At 37.3% G+C, this 18,375-nt stretch overlaps 1 protein-coding gene across 1 annotated transcript; it reads left to right on the top strand.

Annotated features, from left to right (window-relative positions):
* Positions 1 to 376: 376 nt before the first annotated feature.
* LOC149144756 (NAC domain-containing protein 75-like) lies at positions 377 to 5,466 on the top strand. Its single transcript, XM_089448754.1, has 6 exons — positions 377 to 548; positions 1,005 to 1,164; positions 1,357 to 1,543; positions 1,913 to 2,466; positions 4,124 to 4,501; positions 4,963 to 5,466. Exons 2-6 carry the CDS (start codon positions 1,051 to 1,053, stop codon positions 5,014 to 5,016), a joined length of 1,287 nt encoding a protein of 428 aa, XP_089304880.1. The 5' UTR covers positions 377 to 548; positions 1,005 to 1,050; the 3' UTR covers positions 5,017 to 5,466.
* The last annotated feature ends 12,909 nt before the right edge of the window (positions 5,467 to 18,375 follow it).

The raw sequence follows: 18,375 nt of genomic DNA, 5'->3' as shown, positions 1-18,375 counted from the left end.
CTTCTCTTCAACTCCATTATTGAATGCAGAGTGTCTTTAAAGCTACTCTGTCCTCCCAGGAGTCACATTGGACCTACAACTCCTCTTCTAGGGGTCACATTGGACCTACAATCCCCCAACCTCCAGTTGAGATGTCACGACACCAGTTGCCCCCTCAGCAATCCTCCTCCGCACTCACATCTCACGACACTGGTTGCCCGCAATACACAATGTTTTTGCCGGACGGCACTCGCTTTCGTACCCAAATGCAAGTGTTGTTGTCATAAATATTTAAATATTAATTTTCATTGGTTTGTGGAACCTTCTAATTTATCAATGATGAATAAATTATATCTCGCGATGATTCGATGTCGTGTATTTCAGCCTCGCCCTTTTGTCCAAATTTTGATTCTTTTATCTTGGGGTTCACGGCACCGCTGGTTGCCCCGCGCGCACTCAAACTCTTAGACCCCTTTTACATTTTATGGGAACCAACTTTTGAGAATTTTAAACCTGGAAACTTGTTTTTCTGGTCATTGGGTTCTGAACACGCCATAATTTTCAATCTGGTAGGAGAAGAATAATTTTTTTTATTCAGTTTTAACTTGTTCTACTTCCTGAACTCTTTCATTTAATAGATCTGCCTTTCTTTTTGTCTTGTCCTGCAAAGATTAGTTTTATTCCGATTTTGTTCTTTCTCCAGAAATGATTCTGATTCTTACTTTTCTTCTTATCTGAGTTTCCATGGTTTCCTGAGACTAAAAGACGTCTGTTTCGAGTGAAAGTTACAGAAAATTCTGTGTTCTTTCTCTGCCAAATTGTTAAAAATTTGGCAAATGTTTGTGAGATCACAAATTTGAGTTGAAAATTTTTTCTCATAAAAACGCGTTTCAAATAACAAAATATCACAAAAATTGCTTCGCCAGATTCCAACCAAAGCCATCACATGTTTTAAGTTGTCTTGTCAATTTGAACTCTCTGTATCATATTGGGTATATTGATTGCCTTGCATTTTGTACATACAGAATCCAGTATTTTTGGGGAGCAGCAGCAGAATGAAATGGTCTGTTAATGGCAGGGAAAAATAGAAACTTCGCAAGCAGTTCTCAGTTGATTGACTCCAAACTTGAAGAGTATCGAATTAAACGATGTCCTGCGTGCGGTCACCAGATTGAGCGCGAAGAGGTATGCAACTGTTCACTTTTTCTACCTCGACACGAAGAATATGTTACAGTTCATGGTGTAGGACACCCACTAAACAAGTTCAATCCAGGAAGAAGATATAGATGCCCATCTACCAGAAAAATAATAATTCCAATTCCCACTAATTATATTCCTGCATGTAGCTAACTGTAGGAATTTTTCTTTTGGTTACAGGCTCTTCAAGATTGGGCCGGCCTGCCTTCTGGAGTAAAATTCGACCCTACAGATCAGGAGCTCATAGAACATCTTCAAGGAAAGATTAGCTCTGATAATTCTAGCCCTCATCCTTTAATTGATGAGTTCATTCCTACCATTGAAGGTGGAGATGGGATCTGCTATACTCATCCAGAAAAACTGCCAGGTATGTATTGCTTCCACTATAGGGAATTTTTTTAACCCAACTGGTACAATTAACCCTGTCAGTGAAAGCAGCTTTTATTTATAAGCAAGATCCAAACCCATTTCTTGATAGGTAATGGATACTATCATTCCAAAAACAGTTTAGGATTGTTTTATTTTTGGATATAAATTGTATGTGTGTTCAAATGTGTGTATATTAGAGAAAATGTATTCATAAAATTTATGTGGACATTTTACTCATTATTTGAATATAAATTGTGTATATATAGAGAAATACACAACATTTTGGATGGACATTTCACTATTGTATAGTTTCTGTTATTCCAAGTTATTCCTGGTTAGATAGTGATATTTTATCTTTTTCTTACAGGAATATCTCGTGATGGCCTTGTAAGGCATTTCTTTCATCGACCATCTAAAGCTTACACCACAGGCACCAGAAAAAGAAGAAAGATCCAAACACCCTGCGCTGAGGCTAGTGAAGGTGAAACAAGATGGCACAAGACTGGCAAAACGAGACCGGTGATGGTTAATGGCATCCAGAAAGGCTGCAAGAAAATCTTAGTTCTGTACACTAACTTTGGGAAACACAGGAAACCCGAGAAAACAAATTGGGTGATGCATCAATATCATTTGGGTTCACAGGAAGAAGAGAAAGAAGGCGAGCTTGTGGTATCCAAGGTCTTCTATCAGACACAACCAAGGCAATGCAATTGGGAAAAAGCTACAGATTCTAGGGACGCTGGCAAGGCCAATAGAACAGAAGCAACTCAGGCTTCAGAGAGATGCACAGCTGGAGAAACTGTTAGTTCCAGCGACAGGCATAATTATAGTGCTTATAATCCCTTGGAAGAGCGAGCAAGAGTCACTCACAGTTCCCACAATTTATCTATTGCCCAGTCCAGATCAGAAAGTAGTGATCAGGTGAGCAATTCTGAATACCTTAACTATGCATAATACCAAACGCACCTAAGGAGGCTGTTTTTGATAGAAATCCATGCTGAAATTTTGAAGCATACCATCTCCATTTCTGCATATGTAAAAAAAAAAAAAAAAAAATCAGCACTTTAAAAGAAATTCAACACTTTTTGAATGCATTAAGGAGAGAAGACGTAACTAAGATTTGGTAGGTTCTCAATGAAATCTTGATCTTGGATAACAAACTTTTGTTGAAACCCTAAGATTGTGGGACTATGGTGACCACGGAACTACTTTGCTAGAGCACTTAGATAATAACAGCAAACTACTTTGTTTGGACCACTTAGATGTGAGACAATGGTGGCCTAACTACTTTGTTGGACTATTAAGATGTGAGATCATGCTGGCATATATGATGAGTTTTCTTTGTAGATGTTGCACAACAAAACAAATAAGAAAAGAGAAAATTGCATCATAACCAACACTACATGTCTGAGGTGGTTGATGAAGGTCAATCAAAAGTTCTTTAATTAAAATTTTACATTTTACTTAAAAATTATATTCTTTAGCAAATGGTGGAGTAGAAGAGACATTACTGAAAAAGGGGTGAGGGTATGTCTATTCCAAATTCTAAAATAATTTGGAGATCGAAAGTGTATATAAAAAGTACATATAGTTGAATTTGTTTAGGTCCATTATAACCTTAAACAAGAATATTTTCTAGTTCATTTTCATTTTATACTGATATTAGAATGTCCAGTCATAACACAATAGTCATCCTTATCCTTGATTGAAGACATGAGTGAGGTCAATTGTTCCATTTCACTCTTATCTATAAGATTACTAAATATTTTAGAAATCAACCATATGAATTAAGTTCAGCTTAACACAATTAATCTAAAATTAGAAAGTCCAATAATAACACAGCTGATCTGATCAATGTCATTGAATCTTTCATTATGAACAATCAAAGAATGAACTGTCCTGACTAAAGTTGTCTCTAAATCTTTCACTCGGAAGATCCTACTCAGAACACTAATCTGATTAAACTAATGTCTGGAATCTAGATTTTTCATTCAGAAGAGCCCAAGAATGAAATGATCTGTCTTTTCAATGAGACAAGCAAAATATATCTCTGAGCTGAAAAAAAAAATGACCATTGTGATATTTATATTCTTCCCAAAGTTTCTATAACCCAATATTACCTGTAACCTAGTTTTTATCATGAATATGAATAATTTGTAAAAAAATGAAATGTAATCTTAATGTTAGTTTATTTGTGAATGGAATTATCATTTCCTGGCTGAATATGTGATGAGCATTTTGATATTTGCACTGTTCTGAATGGAATTATCATCTCCAAGTTGAATATGTGATGAGTATTTTGATATTTGTATTGTTGTAAAATTGTCTGTAACTTAGTTTTTATTATGAATATGAATAATCTGCCATTGTTATCTGATCTTGATGATAAACCATATTTGTTAGTTAAATTTATAGGCTAAAATTTTCTATTATGTAATTTCTACTTGCTTAATTGTTATCAAGTATTTGTTCAGTATTGAGAGTTAAAATTTTGATATTCTATATAAACTTTCTATATGGTTGCAGTTTAACGCTAAAGCCTTGTAATTTCATTTTATATCATAGTTTTGTTGGGCAGGGAATCGATAGTAGGAGCCCTGAAACCACCCATTGTACTTCTAGTATTGGTGATGGAAAAGTTGATTTGCATCTCAATAAAGATACCCACGTTGTTAAACCTTGTAATCACTGCAATAACATGATGATCAGAGAGGATCAGATAGCCGGTGGGTCTGGAGAAGAGCAGAGAGACCATCTGCCAAGTTTGAATGAAAGTCATTTCACCAATTTACTCTTCTGTCATGAAACACTCCAAGCGGGTGCTCTTAATTCCACTGCAAAACTTCAACGTTATGGTAGCGTAGACTTAGACGACCTGGCAGCAGAATTGGGTTTACCCCTTGATGATAAAACCAATGCTGAAATCTTGGTGGATACTGCTTCCATGACTAAAGAGGTACGATACTTGAACAGAATAAAATTTGAATTTTATTTTCACGATTTATTATATTTCTGAAAAAAAAAATCTTAAGATTTTTCATTTTTCTGATTCATCACAGTTAAAAAAAAATCTGGAAGATTTGAGTTTCATCTTCCGGATCGCATCACATTTACAAAAAAAAAAAATATTAAGGAATTGAATTCCATCTTCAGGATTTATCACATTTACAAAAAAAATCTGAAAGATTTGAGTTTCGTCTTCCGGATCCATAGATTTATCCGATTTGAATTCTATTTTTTTTGGACCCAAACACATTTATAAAAAGATCTAAAAAAATCTCAATGTGATGATCAAGGAGATGGAATTCAAATCACAGAAAGAGGATTAACCATCTTCTGTAAATTATATATTCATCAATGGCAATTATGATGATTAATTATGATATCAATAATCAAATATATTTTGATGGCGTGCAGGTGCAGGAAGCTTTGTCAAACAGTCAAGAAGATTGGCTGAAATACTTTGGGTAAATACAGATCACAGTGGTTCCTTCTCACAGATTTGTTTTTATCGCATTCTTATGAAAATAAAAAAAAATAACGTGTAAATTTCTTCTTCTTATGAGATTGACTGATTGTATTGATCCAGAACTTCTAACATTATTAGTTGATATTTGTATAACTTTCAATCAGCGGATTCCAAACTTCCTTCTTTCCTCTTATAAGCTTACTTGTAGAGCAAGGCATTTGACGTAGTTTTATGGCAGCTGTAATGTTGAAATGTGTTCGAGAAATTGGATGCTTTCCCACCATTCAACTTGCAAAATCAAAGTTGTACGTACACCAGACTTGGAAATAAAAGGTGGCTGGTCAGTTTATGGGGTTCATGTTATAATTTGATTGGATTCTAATTTAAGTTTCCATCCAGGTTTAAGTTTATTCAGAATTTTTTCTTTAAATGTTGAATTTTTTTTTGTGTAATAGTGAATATTCATGTTCTGAAATGCTTGTGATTTAGGACAAATTTGCGAATTTGATATTTATAGAATTTGAAATTTATTTTATATTTTATAAATATTTTAACTTTAATTTAAAAAATTAAAATAATGGGTTGAAAATATAATAAAAAGTATTTTTTGTTTCAAAATTAATTTTTATTAAAATTAGCACCATAGCATGGTCTCAAATCATATAAATATATATAAAAGTTAGTTTTCTACTTTCAAAACGTTTCTAATAAAACGTGATAAGGAAAAAATATAACTTTGTATTTTATTTTTAATTTATTTGAATAATAAAATGTGATTTTTTTAATAGTAAGTGTAAAATTTATATTATGCCAAATGTGTTTAGCAATAAAAGCACAAAACACAAGCAAGTTTATGGTCCATGAGAGCATTGTCTAGTCTTTTGAGGCTTATTTTTCGTCTTTTGATCCTTGTTACATAGTACCAAATTGTTCTACTTGCATAAACTCTAATAAACCATCTTTCCAAAAAGTTTGATTTTTTTTTATTAGATCCTCAACAAAAATTAGTCATCTATTACAATACATTCATGATCATCATTCATTTGATTTGCATGAGGTATGGTACCAGTCATTGAGCTAGTATAGGATAGTTGATCTAAGGTACAATTATTGTGGTAAAGTTGAAAGAAAGCTTGTAGTGTGATGCAGGAGCATCCATGACCCTTAATTAATGGAGGAATCCAAAGCGGAGCGAAGAGGAAGATGTGGACCAGGGAGAAAAACACAGGACTTTTCTATTTTAAAACAGAGTAAAAGATGGAATGGATAAAAGTCTTGAGGATATTTTACATAGATGTCAAAGGGGGTCGTATTCCTGTAACAATTTCTCAACATTGTCTATATGGACTTACATTAAATCGGAACCTTATAACTTTTTCGGAAGTGTTAATCTTGAGCTTCCCCTTTAAAGAGCAAGAGACTGAAGGCAAACTTGAAGAAGAGACTATGTTAGCTAAAAACATAGTAAAGGATCATCAATTCACCATGATGATAGGCACAATGGAAATAGCCATGGAAATTGTTGAGACAGATAGTAGGGAAAAAGGACATCTACTAAAAGATGTTAAGAAGGAGGAACCCTATGCAAAGGATTTAACCTTCGGAAAAGGAACACTAACAAAGGAGTGTTTTGAAGATGATGGACGGTCTTTTGAAGATTTCAAAAGTCTGGAGGAGTACTCTAGGAGAACAGAGTATGATGGAGAAAACCTCATGAATGAGGGAAGTAGTGATTGGTTGACTCCCGAGGCACAAAAATTTATGACCTCCTCGTCATATGCTTCTCCTTTTCCTTAGCAATTATACCCACTTTACTTCTTCAGTGGAACTGCCTTCATGGTCTTCTGTGAGCTGCAACCAAGCCTCTGCAATAACAGTCTCCTTCTACTACATGATACATCACCAAGCTCTCCTCACTCAGTCTTTTGGCATCCTTTAGGTTCTCTCCTTTGGAACCATATGAGCACTCCATGCTCTAGGTTTGTTGCAATCTTCTCACCTTCTATTGTCGTTCTCTGTGTGATAGTAAGACCATAACTCTCTAGCTCTATCAACTGTACCTCCTTCTCCTTTGTTTGCACTCCTTCTTCCTTCTCTTAGGAAATTCTCGAGTCTTCCTTTGCACGTAGAATCTTCATCTGCTCTCATACAAAGTGATGGAAATGAGAAATTAGGGTTAACCAAAATCCCTTTTCCTTAACAATAATCGATCTTGAGGCCTGTGGGTTATGACCCACAAGCCCTTATCGGAAGCATTCATAAGGCTTTAAGGCTTTAAAATCATGGACTTACATTAAATAGGAACCATATAACTTTTTCAAAAGTGTTAATCTTCCATTTCCCCTTTAAACAAAACCCTGGGACGATAATTATCAAAATACACAAGAAAACCAAAAGAAATCCCACTCCGAACCCTTAGTTCGGACTTCAAGATTCATACACTCGAATCTATAGATCGTCAGGTCCGCCTCTTTAACCGTTACTCCTCAGACCTCCGATCAGTTCGATCTTTGATTGCCGATCGACACTTTGCTAACGGCGATATCAGAGTATCACTTACCGGCGTATCGACCATCGCTAATGCCACTGTCCAAGTCTTTTTCCTCTTCGATATGCGATTAGCGATTAATCCTGGACCGTTGATCCCAGCCCCGATCTAACGGTCCATGCTTAATCAGATGATCATTATCCCTACAATACAACGACCATTCTGATGACTTTAATAATAGGATCTGTCGATGCAACCTAATCCCAGATGTTGATCTTTAAGATTAAATGGTTGTTGAGTGTCGAAACTTCTCCCTTCAGTGTTCTCCCTTGGCTTGATCTTGCGCATTTGATGGAACCTACACTTTAAAGCCAGTTACTCTACCATACAATAGTTCACGTGCGATGTTATGAAACTAGCTCAAGAAAAGATAGAAAAGATAGATCAACGCCTTAGAATTCAACCTCTTCGAGGGGGCAACCTCCTTTACATTACATAAATGAACAATTCTTGGATGATTCAAATGACAAAACCTCCTTTCTATATATAGGAGTCTAAGGAGTCATAATATAACCCAGCTGACCTAACAATAATAATATAAAGCCACAAAAATAACAATAGAGGGATTCTATGGGGCACAGTAATAACAATATTGGGACAATAAGGGCACAAAAATATTAATAAGGGGTATAACTACAATAGTAATGGGGTAATCACTAGTATTATAGGGACCCAACATACCCCTCTCCTTCAAAAAAAGTGTTGTCCTCAACACTTGAGTAGTTCTGGATACTTCTGTATAAAATTCTCATCCTCCCATGTGGAATCTTCAGCGGATAAGTTCTTCCACTTGATAAGATACTCCGAAATTGATCGATTTCGTAGCTATCGAGTTCTTGTTTCTGTGACTGCTTCTGGTTCCAATATAATTTTTCCTTCCTCGTCGTTCTAGAAATATTGTTTGAACTGGGAGCTTGTCGCCTATAACCTTCTTTAAACATGAAACATGGAAAACTAAGTGCAATCGAGAAGCTGCAGGAAGCTCCAATTTGTATGCCATAGTACCAATCTTTTGCAACACCTTGTATGGACCATAATACTTTGGTGATAATTTATTATCCTTCTTAGCTTGCTTGAGGGACATTTGCTTATATGGTTGTAGCCGTAGGAATACCCAATCACCTACATCAAAACTTCTTTCACTGCGATGTTGATCTGCCTGTTGTTTCATTATATTCTGTGCCAACACGAGGTTATCCTTTAAGAGTTGGGGGACTTGTTGTTGATGTTCGATGTGATGTTCCACTGCCTGAACCTTAGAATTTTCTCTTAAATATGATGTGATGGATGGTGGTTGATACCCATAAAGTGCCATAAATGGGGTCATTTTTGTTGCTGTATGGAAGGAAGTGTTATACCACCATTCAGCCAGAGGCAACCATTTGACCCATTGTGTCTGTTTATCAGATACAAAGCAACGAAGATATCCTTCCAAACATTTGTTTACTATCTCAGTTTGTCCATCAGATTGAGGATGATAAGATGAGCTATGAGCTAACTGAGTACCAAGACAAGAAAATAATTTTGTCCAAAAATTTCCAGTGAAAATGGGATCTCTGTCACTTACAATAATCTTTGGGTTTCCATGTAGCTTTTGAATTGTTTCCATAAATGCAGTAGAAACTGTACTGGCTTTAAATGGATGTGATAATGCACAAAAGTGTGCATACTTGGTAAGTCTGTCAACTACCACCATGATGACACTCTTTCCCTCAGACTTGGGTAAACTGTGATAAAATCCATTGAAACCTCCTCCCAACGTTGGCTTGGAATGGATAAAGGTTGTAATAGACTCGGTGTCTTAATTGTTTCAACTTTATTTTGTTGGAAAACCAAACATTCTGCCACAAACTTTTGAATATCTGATTTAAGGCCATCCCAAAAAAATTCCTTCTTAACCCTGTGGTAAGTTTTTAAAAATCCTGAGTGCCCTCCTAAGGGAGAAGTGTGCAATTCCATAAGAATCTTTTGTTTTAGCTGGGAATTCTTACAGAGGTATAAGCGATCTTTGTACCATAACGAATCATTTTGCCAGCTAAATGTATCAGACGTACTGGAATCTTGTTGTAACTTTCGAATAAGTGCCCACACTTCTTCGTCATTCTTCCATTCCTCCCTTGCTTTGTTTATCCAATCTGGTTGGATAATAGAAATGGCGCACAACAATGCTTCCACATCCTCATCCTTTCTTGAGAGTGCATCTGCCACCACATTTTGCTTCCCTTTTTTGTAGATGATTTCAAAGTCATAACCCAACATCTTTGTGACCCACTTTTTTTGCTCTTCAGAGGATAATCTTTGTTCTAAAAAGTATTTAAGGCTATCATGATCCGTTTTTACCTTGAAGTGTCTTCCCATTAGGTAGGGTCGCCATTTCTTAAGTGCATGGAGTATTGCCAACATTTCCTTCTCATAAATAGCTTTGTGTAAAAACTTTCCCTTGATTGGACGACTTTCAAAAGCAATGGGTCTTTCATCTTGCATTAGAACAACACCAATTCCATTTCCTGAAGCATCACATTCCACAATAAAGGTTTTTGTGAAGTCCGGTGTAGCTAAGACCGGTGCTTGGCACATTGCCTCTTTAAGATGTTTGAAGGCCTTTGTTGCTTCCAGAGTCCATGAAAATGCATCTTTCTTCAATAATGTTGTTAGAGGTGCTGCTATTCTCCCATAATTCTTAACAAACTTGCGATAATACCCTGTCAACCCGAGAAATCCTCGCAGATGCTTTATGGATGTGGGGATTTTCCATTCCTTAATGGCTTTAATTTTGCTAGGGTCTACCTTAACTCCTTCATGAGATACAATATGACCCAGATATTCCACCTCTTGGACTCCAAAGAAACATTTGGATCTTTTTGCATATAATTGTTTCTCCTCCAATAGTTGTAGCACCCTGTCAACATGTTCAACATGATCCTTCCAAGACTTGCTGTAGATTAGTATATCATCAAAAAATACTAACACAAATTTTCTAAGGAATGGTTTGAAAATTGAATTCATCAAACCTTGAAATGTTGAAGGTGCATTGGTAAGGCCAAAAGGCATGACCAAAAATTCATAATGACCCTCATGAGTTCTAAATGCTATTTTTGGAATGTCTTCAATCTTCATTCTGATTTGATGATATCCCATACGAAGATCCAACTTGATGAAGTAAATCTATCCATGCAATTCATCCAGTAATTCATCAATGACAGGAATGGGAAACTTATCTTTAATAGTGAGCTTGTTGAGCTCCCTATAATACGGACACATGCACCATGATCCATCCTTCTTGTGCACCAATACTACTGGAGTAGAGAAAGAACTTTGACTCGGTTGAATTATACCAGCCTCTAGCATTTTTGCAACCATACGTTCAATTTCACTCTTTTGGGCATAAGGATATCTGTACGGCCTGATGTTTGGAGGAACACTTCCTGGAATCAGATGAATAGCATGATCATGATCACGCATAGGTGGGAGACCTTTGGGAGTCTCAAATACCTTGGAATGATTGTCCAGGACTTTTTGGAGATCTGGAGAAATAGATGATTCCAATGTGGAAACATCTAGCGAACATAATTGTGCAATTACACCTCTTTGTTCCTTTTTTAGAAGCTTTGTCATACCATTAGAGCTGATTATCTTTCCTGGTTTCCCTGCAATACCCCTTAATTCAACTTCCTTTCCTTCAGCAGAAAATTTGATGAAAAGTTCTTGAAAATTAAAAGCTATTGTACCTAGGGATTGTAGCCATTGGACTCCTAGTACAACATCAGCACCTCCCATTGGAATGGAAAGCATTGGGCTAGTCAATACATATTCTCCCATGGATAGCTTGATATTATGGCACTTTCCAGAGCAATTTATTGTTCCTCCATTTGCAATCATCACTTGACACTTTGGTGCTGGATATAGGAAGCAATTCAATTCTTTTGCTACCTTACAATGAATAAAATTGTGGGTGCTTCCTGAATCAATCAACACTATTACCTTTTTTTCTTGATTTGTCCTTCTATCTTGATGGTTTGAGGAGTGGTAATTCCAACCAATGCATTACAAGATATGGTCAGATTCATTTCTTCTTTATCTAGGCTTTGTTCTTGGAGTATATCCTCTTCTTTTGACCTTTCTTGCTCCTTTTCTTCTTCCTCTTCACAATCTATGTAGAATAATTTCTTCTCAGCACACTTATGACCTTTAGTGTATTTGCTATCACAACTGTAACAAAGCCCTTTTTCTCTTTTTTCTTCCAATTGTTGTGGTGTCAACCTTATAGGTTGTGGAAGACTAGGGGCAACAACACTTCCTTCTTTATAGTTGTGAGTGGTATGCTTCCTGGTTGCCATAATTTTGCTTTCCATTTTTCTTGCTAACCTGAATGCCTTCTCTAATGAATCAGGTTCCCAAAGGCGAACATCATGTTGGATATTATCCTTTAAAGACCCTATGAACACATCAATCCTATGCTCCTCTGGAATATCTTTTACCCTTATGTTCAATTTTTGGAACTCCTCAATGTGCTCCATTATTGAACCCTTTTGTTTGAGACTTATCAATTGACTAAAAAAGTGTTGCTTTTTGTATCCTCATAATGTGCAATCAATTCTTTTGTAAAAATTTCCCAAGTGATAAATTGTTTACGAGAGCAAAGCCATTGATACCATACAAACTGATTTGGTTCCAAATATAAAGTTTCAATACATACCTTTTGTGTGTTTTTCACATTATTGAGATCGAAAATTGCTCCATTTGTAATATCCATGTTGCGGGATCCTTGCCATCAAACTTCCTCATATCGATTTTTGGAATATGGTGGGTCTTCGATCCCACATTAGAGTCTATGATATCATGATTAACATTTCTTTTGTTCGCATCATGAGTTTCCTTTACTACCTTTTCACCATTAGTAAGTATTTCTTGTAGAAAATTTGTCAAATCTATCTTCAAATCTGCCATGGTTGTCTTCAAATTTGTGTTCAAATCTATCTTCAAATTGTCCATCTTAGCTTCCATGCCATTTATCTTAGCTTCCATGCCATTTATCTTAGCTTCTGTTAACTTTTGTGAGTGTGACATTTGTTACACTTGTTCTTGTAATTTTGATATATCATGTAGCATTTCTTCCTCTTCTTCATGAGCCATGCTAGAGCTTTCAGGTTCCTTACTAGGTGTTTTCATTTTCTTTCCTCGGGGCATCAGGTACCGATAATAATTCTCTACTAGCCCTTTGAATTCTTTCAAAATAAATTTTCAAACCAATCTTAAGCAAAAATTTAAAAGAATCTACACACCGTTTTTTTCACATTGTAGGAGCTCGATATTGCCTCTGATGTATCTCTGTACTTTCAGAACATCTAGTTCTGAAAATGCGACCTATGGTAGCCCTCTGTGTCCTCTTTCCAATGCCATCAGTCTGATCCAAATTGGATTCTCAAAGGAAAAGTTATGTGAAATCTCCCACAGTGACCTGATTATAGACTAGTTCAGTAGAGCGAACTTGTACGACATGCCATGAGTCACTGTTTTGACCTTTAGCTCTGAAAAATATATAGAAGAAATTATAGTCCATCCTCTTTCTGTACCTTCTTACAAAATTTCAATCCAATGATTAGAGAAAACGTTATGACGATTTTCCCCAAGTCACCTGTTTGGAATGTAATTCAGGAGTCTGCAAAAAGACAAACTTCCTCAGATCATATCTCTGCAAATATAGCGCAAAAAGCTATGAAATTTGGACCCGAGATTTAGCGCGATGTCTTCTCAAATGGGTTGTTTTTTCAACTTCTGAAACGTTTCATAAAAAAGGTTATAGAGAAAATGCCATGATGACCTGTTTGGAGCAGCCAAACCCTAGAATCCAAAGCTTCGATACCAAATGTTATGAAACCAACTCAAGAAAAGATAGAAAATATAGATCAACGCCTTATAATTCAACCTCTTCTAGGGGGAAACCTCCTTTACATTACATAAATGAAAAATTCTTGGATGATTCAAATGACAAAACCTCCTTTCTATATATAGGAGTCTAAGGAGTCAAAATATAACCCAGCTGACCTAACAATAATAATATAAAGCCACAAAAATAACAATAGAGGGATTCTATGGGGCATAGTAATAAAAATATGGGGACAATAGGGGCACAACAATATTAATAAGGGGTACAACTACAATAGTAATGGGGTAATCACTAGTATTATAGGGACCCAACATGCGACATTCATATATATTATAGTTAACACTATATCTTGGATTGCCATCGATCCTACTGTGATTGATGGTCGATCAAACCATTGACAATTGGGACTTAAGCCTCGGCACATACATACATAACAGAATTGAAAGGGAACATACTACACAGACATGCAGGAAACCCACAAAACACATATTTATTATAAATGGCATAGTCACAATTCTAAGGCATTTTAGCCTTAGCACGGGCTCTCCTCTCGACTACATTTCAACACTCCGTTTACAAAATTTATATATATATCACACGACATATATTGAACACGTAGGTTCATCAACATATATATAAGGAAACATTGGATCGAATCACTCTGAAGGATCCAGTCAATCCTCTCCTTGATCTCCTCTAACAAACCGCTCCATAATGCATGCATGGCAGATAAGTCTCCTCGATATTTTTATCCATTCCATCTTTTATGCTGTTTTAAAACAGAAAAGTCCTCTGTTTTGCTCGCTGGTCCACTTCTTCCTCTTCGGTCCACATTGGATTCTTCCATTAATTAAGGGTGCTAGATGCTCTTGCATCATAGCCTTCATTGAGCTAGCATATGATAGTTGACCTGAGGTACAATTATCATAGTAAAGTTGAAAGAAAGGTTGTAGTTGTCACACGGAATCGGTCAAGGGTGCGGACACAGCTGACCTTCCTAGAAGTCTAAGACATTCTAATGACAAACAAGACAAACTGGAGCTATCCTTCTCTAAACATACATTATGATATGAGAAATCAAGGTGTTTCGTTCTTACCTCTGTCCAAACGCTATTGTAGAAGTCCAAGCTTTGTTGATCCGGATGAGCTCCTCCCGTTCTCCAAAACCTGTAATCACCAACAGTTCAAACAATTAAATAGCACCCGATTATAACATAAAACAAAGCATATTCAACATATAGACCAAGGAGTACATGAAATAACCCATTAACAACAAGCTATTGAGAAGAATGGACCAATTTGCATTAAAGGTAATCAAAAGGAACCATTACAACCTGAGCCTTGGTGTTGTGCAAGCTCCTTCCAGGGTCCACAAGAGTCTTCCTCTACTTTGACAAAGCTCACCCACTTCCAAATAGAACAAGTAAGGGTGACAATCTCTCCTCACAAACTTCTAAATGGGAGTCCTAATTCCTGCAGCATTTACCCTTAGAAATCTATAGCTTTCAACCTTCTTCCTTCTGGCTCAATGCCTCTTTTTATAGTGCTCAAGAGGAAGTTAATCAGGTCCACCATCAATGGGATAGTCCCCTCTTTGGATGGGATCACTCCCTTATTGATGGGATAAGTTCCTCTTTGATAGGAGTGCATGAACCATCTGGAGGCGCTCAATATTCATCCAAGAACCTTCTAGAAAGCTCTAGAAGTGACCACAAGTAAGTTTTTGAAGATGAAACTCGCGCATTTTAACCTTTTCAGAGGGACGCACCTGCCCCTTAAGATACAGAGCATCCTTGGACGCAAACCTTGTGAACAAAAGATGCATACCCACAGGCAAGGCTTGAGAGAACCTGCGTACCCAGAGATAAACATATTTTACAAGGACTTTCTCTCTTTCTTGGATTTTGACATGAATAGCAGAGGCCTAAGACTTGCTCAAAAGGGTAGTATGACTGTTGATTGAGCCATACTGACTGTAAATAGCCATGGTGACATTTTTTAGTGTAACAGATTGCTTCCTAAAGTGCGAAGCCTGGAATAGATTAGGGTTTTGTATTATCTAGGAAGGGTGAACCGCTTTATCATTTCGAGGATTATCTCGTGGAGAACCTGGTTGGAACCTGCAATTTTCAACACAAAATACATGGATAAGATTATATCATCACTGAGGTAGGCATTCCCATACTCAGATAAAAACTTTAACTAATAGACTAAACTACTCTGATACAGAAATGATTTTGTAGTACATCATAATCATAGACTTTTGTAGACACAGTATGGGCGCAGCCATCTGTTTATGATTAGTCTACTTAGATAATGAATACAAAACTCCTCGCAGCCTGGACGGTAAAGATTTTGATCCAGGGTCTTCATTCCTACTTCTCGAATTGGTATGATTCTAGCCATGCGAATAAATGAGTCGATGTCGAACATGGTAGAAACCACTTGATTACCAGTCGATGATGTGAACTGTTAACAAGCGTGAGAGAGACCACCAGTAATGTCAATGGTTCTCAAAGTACCCAGTACAATCCATGAGATGTGAATGAATGAGTTGGTGTCGAACATTTCACGGAATCCTTCGATCGAAAGTCAATGATGTAAACTGACGTCAAAGGCGAGAAACCTACCATTGATGCATGTAGACTTCAAGGCACTGACGATTTCTAAGTCATCTCTCTAGATAATGTGCTGATGTCGATAGAAAGAGACTCGTTGCAGGCAAGCCCACAACACGAAATCATTGTTCAAGTTGAAGAAATATTGCTTTAAGGACTGACTCAGGGATGGTCAAATGGATGACAAGTATTTTGCAGATGAAAGTTTTGTTTGCAGACCTCTTGAACACATAACGACACGACAGATGGTTTGGTGCTAAATAACTCAAAGTTAATCCCCGGAACCCGGTTAAAGACTTTCAAAAGTGGTTTGATTGACTGTGAGGTAAAAGATTTCCCAACCCAGGTGAATGAAAAGTGTCGTGTCCAAGAGTGGTAATAAAGTTTCTTTTGAGACAAAAGGTAACAAATAGGCTCATTCTTCTCTCTTTTCCCCTGTCATTTCTGGCAAGTACCTCTTTATTTTTAACAAGCTTGAGGAGGATAACATATGCTTGATTATAAGCTCATCCTTCGGACGAGTCCAACCTAGTTTTGATTCGAACCCTAGGAAGGAGTGGTTCATTCCTGTTTGTAATTGAACAGGTCCTTTATTGTGAAATGTTTAACGAGCCCAGTATAGGAGAAACTCGGCGTTTTTCAATTTTAGAGAGTCTGAAAAACTTAAGGAAACTCCAAGTTGAACTTTTTCGTAAATTTGTGTCCCTCAAGCCCGAAAAAGTATAAAATAATACTTGGGGGAACCGCTTGATCTTGCGACCAAGGAGTACTTTCATAATTAGTGTCAATGACCTGAAAAGTAAAAAGCGATCAAGGACACGTCGTTTTATTTCCGTATCGAGTTTGAAACGACAAAAACACGACAATCTTTTCCTGATTTTACGGTCAGAAAAGAGCTATAAGGGAACCGTCTTTTAATTCCGTTTTAACGAGTGTAAAAGAAACGCTCGGCAATCTTTTCATGTTTTAGGAGTCAGAAAAGGGCTTAAAAGATGACTCTGATATTTTGTTTGCGAAAAATTACAATTTTCCCTCTAAGTCCCTTTGTCCTGCACAAAAGCGACACATTACTCATACCTGTTTAAGATAGGCAAAAATTCATCGAAAAACATCTTTTCATGGTGAAAAATGAACAAATTCATCCAAAAAACCTATAAAAAGACTTTTTACCATGTCATTTTTACCGTTTGACTGTTGAGGTTGAAAAAGGAGCTTTTGACAAGAAACTTCCCGTGGTCGCTGCGGAAAATCTGACCGTTAGAATCGAACGCCGTCTCTTCCAGGTATTTCACAACATCCTCCTTGTCAATTTCATCAGTTTAGAATTTTGTTTCAAGTTTCATTTTTGATTTTTAGGGGGTTTTGGGTTTTGGAAACCGCCCTGCGGGGGACGCAGCTTTCCTAAAGGCTGACCTGTGTCCCCCGACTTTTTCCTACACAGGGAAAAGGTCGGGGGACGCAGGTTGCCTTCAGGCCACCTGCGTCCCGGCGCACTGTGTGCCAAACGCGGGGTGCGTCCTCCACAAAACGCAGGTTTTGAAACCCCAAACTCCCAAACCAACCAATGAAATTTCTCAAAACTAATTTTAATGCCTGTGTAATCATGTATAGGGCACTTATCATGCTGGATTGGAGAGAAAGAGAGCATGAGGAGGTTGATGAAGCTGCAATCAATCATCAACCCTCCCTCGATGCCCTAAGAGGATGTGGTTTATACAAATACTGGTCCATTCCCGGTATGAGAGCTCAGGTAAGGTTCTTGGAGTGGCTGGTTGAGAGATGGAACGTTCAGGAACAATGCTTTTATATCGGCGGGCAAAAACTCGAGATAGAGCCTGCTGACATTTACTTTCTTACTGGCTTGCCGAACAGAGGTGAGCAACTCAATCTGGCTGGGACTAGGCCGGGTGGCCAATCCCTTGATAGTCTCCAAGCAGATTGGTGCCTACCTGATCGAGAGCACAAGAAAGGCATAGAGATCAAATATGTCTCTCAACGTGAACTCATGGTCTTGGCTTTCACTGTGACCAGAATTTGTGGCTCAGCCACTTTACATATTGCTACTGGGTCTCAATTTCGGATGGCAATTGATTGTCTCCAAGGCACCATTTTCAACTGGTGTGATGCACTGTTGGCTAACTTGAAAGTCCAACTGACTAAGGCAAAGACCGGCAGACTAAAGACCTTTGGATATGGGCCTATAGTCATGAGCTTTGCCTTAGAGAGGGTACCAATGCTGATCCCTCAGCATCTCACTGTTGATATTTCGGGTCCTCAGGAGCCAAAGCTGGTACGATGGGTTGCTGTG

Source organism: Pinus tabuliformis, chromosome X (assembly GCF_031772625.1).
Source record: "Pinus tabuliformis cultivar Carrire ecotype Pingquan chromosome X, CPIR1, whole genome shotgun sequence".
NCBI lineage: Eukaryota > Viridiplantae > Streptophyta > Pinopsida > Pinales > Pinaceae > Pinus > Pinus tabuliformis.
This window is presented reverse-complemented; position numbering and strand designations above follow the sequence as displayed.

What these genes read in the sequence shown, in the direction of transcription:
- LOC149144756 (XM_089448754.1), top strand. Translation starts at nt 1,051, where the DNA reads ATGGCAGGGAAAAATAGAAACTTCGCAAGCAGTTCTCAGTTGATTGAC. An exon ending in TCATCCAGAAAAACTGCCAG is followed by an intron (nt 1,544 to 1,912) that starts GTATGTATTGCT and finishes TTTTTCTTACAG; the next exon opens with GAATATCTCGTGATGGCCTT. An exon ending in GATCAGAAAGTAGTGATCAG is followed by an intron (nt 2,467 to 4,123) that starts GTGAGCAATTCT and finishes TTTGTTGGGCAG; the next exon opens with GGAATCGATAGTAGGAGCCC.